General features: G+C 46.2%; 1 protein-coding gene across 1 annotated transcript; it reads left to right on the plus strand.

Moving 5' to 3' along the window:
- Nucleotides 1-309: 309 nt before the first annotated feature.
- LOC104127414 (lymphocyte antigen 6E) lies at nt 310-3,801 on the plus strand. The gene is made up of 3 exons (XM_009640084.2): nt 310-361; nt 2,869-2,988; nt 3,561-3,801. Exons 1-3 carry the CDS (start codon nt 310-312, stop codon nt 3,767-3,769), a joined length of 381 nt encoding a protein of 126 aa, XP_009638379.1. The 3' UTR covers nt 3,770-3,801.
- The last annotated feature ends 1,832 nt before the right edge of the window (nt 3,802-5,633 follow it).

Raw genomic sequence — 5,633 nt, forward strand, 5'->3', positions numbered from 1 at the left:
AAGGGACACCCATGTTTGAATCAGATAAATTGTTCCCCAAATTAGCAACACAGCCATGGTCAGTGGGAGTAGTCCTTGGAAAAAAAGATTGGACCTGAATGAGATGCAAAAAAAAAAAATTGCTGGCTGGAGCTTCATAATATGTTCCTACGCGCAAACACGCCCATCGCTGATCACATCTTATGTGCTGTCACTCCCCAAACCTCAAATTACTCTAATCAAAGGAAGTCAAAGGAAACGTGGTGCCAGTATAAAACCTTACCATCGTGCACCATCCCACATTGTTCGGGCTCTGCGGGCACAACGACCATGAAGGCTTTTCTGATTGCCCTGCTGGTGGCAGTCCTGTGTGCTGAGCAAGGTAAGGAGTTTTGGAGGCTGGGAAAGCCAAGTGGAGAGGATGAAAATACCCGAAGAGAAATTAGAGATAACGCAAGGGACAAGAAGGTTTGACAGCTTTTATTGCAGTTGGTGAGGTCTTGGCAGTGCAGTTTTTTCTCTGGTATCAGCTGCGTCAAGGGATATTTGGTGTGGTTGAGTCTTAACTTCTGGGTGAGTTCTGCCGAGGTACCCATAACCCAAAGAAGATAAGCTCAGCAGTCTGGTTTCTCACACCCTCAAGTATCGAGCTCCGACCACTCACATCTGAAGATTGACGTGTGAACTGAAAAATGCTAATAGAAATTAAGCTGGGCTCATAGTTTTGCCGTTGGTTTTATTTTTGATCCTGAATGAAACGTCAGGAGTTGTTGATAGAGGTAACGGGGCTGGTGTTGACACCGCATCTTTTGCCAGCATTTCACTTTATTTCCCACAATGACATTACAAATAAAAAAACTAGGTCGCTGGCAGATATCTGAAAGCCTAAGAGCTCATAGGTTTGAAGAGCTTTTTTAAGTGTCTGGGAGTGAGTGTGTTTATAATGGGATCCACAATGTTCTTGGCTTATTCTTTTTCAAAAAGAGGTGCAGATGTAACTAGATAATTGTTTAGAAATACCCAGTTGAGAAACACTGGATTTGTGAATGTATTTGCAATCCTGAGGAGTACTGGGAAGCCTTTTTGCACCGTTAAGGCTATTTCTGGCTGCGTTTGCAAAATTAGAGCTAATGGAGGGTGGAGGCCAGACGCAGGCAAGGCTTTATAACAGCTATAATGGTTTAAGCTGTTATTGTTTCCTGACTGGGAAGGATTTTCCTTGCATCAGGCAGTGAACACGAGTGCATTTCGGTTGCTTTCACGCACATGCTGGGGGCTCGGCTCCAACTGCAGCAGGAAGTGGTTTGAACAACTTTGTGAGAAAAGCAGATGAGAGAATGTGAAATGCAGTAATGCTTGGCAGGCATTGTGTCTGGGATTGCCCTGGCATGGTCTGCAAAGGGACAGAAGACCACAGCTTGGGTTGGGGGACCTCCAGAGGAGAGGTGAGAGGCTGAAGAGTCAGTTAAAGAGAAGTTAAAACCAGGATGCAACGAGGATGATTTTATCTGCTGCTGTGGAGAACACCCGCACGTGCAACACTGGGCACTAGAAAAGAGCATCTGGGTAGGTTTCAGAGTAAGACAGTCTGGGGCTGGAGCACCAAGACCCAGAGCTGGTTCCAGAGCCGTACACAAGGCACATGAGCTCCCTCCAGCAGGAAGGGTTGGCCATTTCTTCTCCTATCTGGGGTAGTTAGCATGTAAAATGGCTTTTAATTCTCTTTTAAAACTGCTTCTGGAATCGTCTAATAAAGTGTCATGTGCTGGTTCAACTTCAGAGATGAATCTGAATCAACGGAGTAGCTGGGTTTTGGAGAGTCCCTGGAAGGAGTTTCCTTGTCAAAAATAGGTTCAAATTCAATTGAAAGGGGCTATTCTGAGCAGAACTAAGAACCTTCCTGGGTTGAGAAAGCCAGGAGGAACTGAACCAGGGAAATTTCAGCCTAAAGGAGGACCCTCCTGGGCTTGCAATTTGGTCACCTTCGACCAGGAACTCTCCACCACCGGTGGCAATGGAGCAGGCTGTCCTGAGAGCAGCTCAACTGCCTCTGTCACCCCTGATCAGAAATGAGGAGCATTTCATGGGACTCTAAACGAGAGGGAAACAGTTTCCACCAATTGTGAATCTACCTCCAGGGAATGAGATGGTATGTGCCCGTGTTTCTAACATGCCCAACTGGGCAGCCTGGAAACGCAAGTTACTTCAGCTCTGTTTTGTTTTGTTTCAGTCATATACATATCCTACCTCCTTCTGGCTTTGTAATAGACCTGGCTAAGCTCTGCTAATCATATCACTGAGAACGTGTTGTTCCAGGCAGTGGTAGAAATAATATCTCTACTGTCCGGAGCAACCTCTCCAAGGGAACTCCCTTTATTGTGGCTCTGTGCTCAGGAATTTAGCTCATAGGGTTATCACAGGCTTTAATTAATTCGTGTCTGTACAGTGTTATGCAGAGGCAGTCTGAAAATACTAAAACCTAAGCTCTCACCCAAGAACAGTGCCAGTTCATCCTCTCCTTGCCAGAACTATACTAGACCCAGTTGGGCAGGTCGCGAGCTCTGCTTTTGCAGGTTGGCTGTCAACCAGGTCAATGCAGACCCAGGAGAGAAGGAAAGGTCACCTGAGAGTGCTGAGGCTGAAAAAAATGTGTTTTCAGGTTTAATCACTGAAAATCTCTAATAAAGAAAGAAAACTTGTTTTGTTCTCTTTGTTTGCTTTTTCAGCTTCGTTAACCAAAGCCAATGCCCTATTTCATTTGTCATGGAAACTTGTTCGCAACATACTTTTCACTTGGTATTTTCCGAAACGGGACATGGCTTTTGACACTTTCTTCCCAGGAGGGTGTTACTGGAAACGACTAACCTGTGTCGTGTGTGCTCTTTCCAGCTTCCTCGCTGTTCTGCTACACATGCGACAACGAGCACTCCAACTGGAACTGCCTGAAAACCTACAAGTGTGAAGACCATGAGAAATACTGTACGACCACATACAGCTCTGCTGGGTTTGGTGAGTACCAGCAACACATCAAGGAGCTTTTTTATTTTTTTTTTCCTCCAGAGACACTGATGGGAAATAGTTTTTTGAGGGCGGTAGTTGTTGATCACTGAGGTTTAAGGATCACAACTTATAACACGTGTGTATCCCTCAGCGGTGCCCTGTGTTCCACCACCTGGGGTATGTTCCTCACCACCTGGTGGCAGGGTTGGTTGGAGCAGAGAGGTTTTCATGAGCAGACCCTGTTGCTTGATCTGGGAGCTCGCACACACACTTTGTGATGGAGGACAAAAAGGTGTTGGCTCTAAGTAACATGGCTTTAGAAGCTAAAAATGCATTGGCCATAATTTTTTGCTGTCCTACACGAAGCACGGTGTGGGTTTCTACCAAGGACTTTCCAGTGTCATGCATTTGATCCAGGTTATGGGGACTCTCACCCAGCACTCATCAAATGCACTGATTGCCGTTATTGCTGCATTGCAAATTAAGCCTAGTGTAATATACCTCCTCCTATCATCCTCCAGTCAGCTCTTGCACAAGAATCTTAAATCACAGCTCTCCTTTCTTGTCTACTCTCCATCCAGGCAAGGACACGGGACACCGCATCACCAAGAAATGTTCTGTAGACTGTCCTGAGACGAACATAAACTTTGGTGTGGCAGCTTATTCCACCAAATGCTGTAGTACCTCCCTGTGCAATTTCAGTGGTGCTAACAGCATAAAAATCAGCTACGCCGTGATGTTCCTGGGAATGGTGGCCAGTTTGATCTGTGTCATCCGGGCAGGATTGTGATGAGGCGTGGGAGAAGATGTGACAACCGAAGAACCTACAAGGTATTCCCCAATTGAAAACCCAACATCCCCTGTCAAGGGTCTCCAACAGGGTCTATGCTACCCTGTTTTTTCCAAGACATTGCTTCGGATCCCATCCATAAAATGGCACAGCAGTGCAGCTCCTATTTTTCCCCCTGTATCATTTGTTTTGTACTAATTTTCCCTGGGAAAGCTCTTTTGATAACCTGTGTGTGACAATCATCAGACAGAATAAAGATTTACGTTATCCTAGAGTGTGTTTGCTATATCCACACTAAGATCAGCCTGAGAAAACAGCTCTGCCAGAAAGAGCTGTAGGCTGAATCCCTGCTTCACATTGAATTTCTCTTTTTAGCACCTGGGAGTCTTCTCCTGGCTGCCTTTCTCAATTGACTTAGTTGCATCCAGTAGCTCAAGACAAACACTCCATAAAGCCAGATGTTCTGCCTGATCACTCAGTGCTAACGAATGAAGGTGTCAGTCAGGAAAGGTCAAAGATGTTTGTGTTGTCCCCATTGCAAGCAACAGCAAGGGTTGTTTTGTAACTGCCAACACACGGGACTGGGGGGTTGCCAGGTATTGGTTGTGCTCCTGGCTGTGCTGCAAAGTTCTCATGTGATCTCTGCAGGGTGGGTAGTTTCAGCTTTTAAAATAGGCCCCACCCCAAGATGCTGGAGATGTCCAAGATGAGGACAGCGCTGCTGGAATCCGTCCTCATGGAAAAGGGGACCTCCACACCCGCCTGGAGAAGATGCTACTGTCTGAGTGACTTCCCTGCAGGGACAGAGGAAATGGGCAAAAAGAACCTGGCAGAGGTGATGGGTGTCTGATGTGGTGGGGAGGTCTCTGCTCCTTCCCTTTCCTCTGTCCTCTGTTGCTGCTGCATTTCCAGGCTTGGGGATGGAGGAGTTGGGGTGGAGATCCCCTGCAGCTCTTGGAGGAGCGGAGCTATAGCTGAGATGGGGAAAATTACACATCCTCTCGGAGCTGGAGGGTGCATAATTCTCACCTGAGCAGTTTATAAGTGCAGTGCTGACTTTTGGGAGGGCTTGCATAGAAGTGGCACCTGGAAAAAAGCCCTGATGTTTGCAGCCCAGCTGGATTTGAGGGGAGTCCTGCTCCACCAGTGCTCACGAGAGCCTGCAAAGTGCATGTGTTTCTGTGCAACGGGGAGAAGCCGCAGTCCTGGCCGAAGGCTGTGGAGATGGGATTAGGTTTAGTCATCCTATAAAGATTTAATTTCTGGGCAAGGAGGATGTTCTGGCATTTATTTAAATACAAGATGGGAAAACTGAAGAATGGTAGCGTTATAGCATTTCTGTGCCGAGGGACCAACAGAAACTTGGTTTTTAACCACTTTTCCCATCACTTCTCCTGTATGTTAATCACGATAATTTCTGAAATGATTCTCAAAGCATCTGGCCAGCTTGAAAATCCACATTTAGCAAAAACATCTGAATTCCACAGTTACTTTTAAATTTTGGCTTTTTTTTCATGAAAACCATGTGTTTTCACCAAAAGAAAGAAATTGTTTGCCCTTCTCAACATGACAATTTCAACCAGGTTTAGAACAAGATGAACGAAACACTCTCCTTCCTTCCCCACTCATCAACGGCGTCAAGGGAAGTAAGTCTTACTACCACCATACTCCACCCCCAGTTAAATCGCCTGCTACTCTTTCCAAAACCTTCTTGAAGTTCATAGCTTCCAAATACTTGTAAGCTGTGATATTATCTTCTCCTTTGCCTCGGTCCCTCTGGCGTCTTAATCATCTGTGTCCTTTCTACCCCCATGGGCTCTTTTCAGTCTCTCTCACCTGGCACTGGTGAGGGATGGAGATAACG

The sequence above is a fragment of the Egretta garzetta genome, unplaced genomic scaffold, assembly GCF_000687185.1.
Source record: "Egretta garzetta isolate BGI_Z169 unplaced genomic scaffold, ASM68718v1 scaffold495, whole genome shotgun sequence".
Classification (NCBI taxonomy): Eukaryota; Metazoa; Chordata; class Aves; order Pelecaniformes; family Ardeidae; genus Egretta; species Egretta garzetta.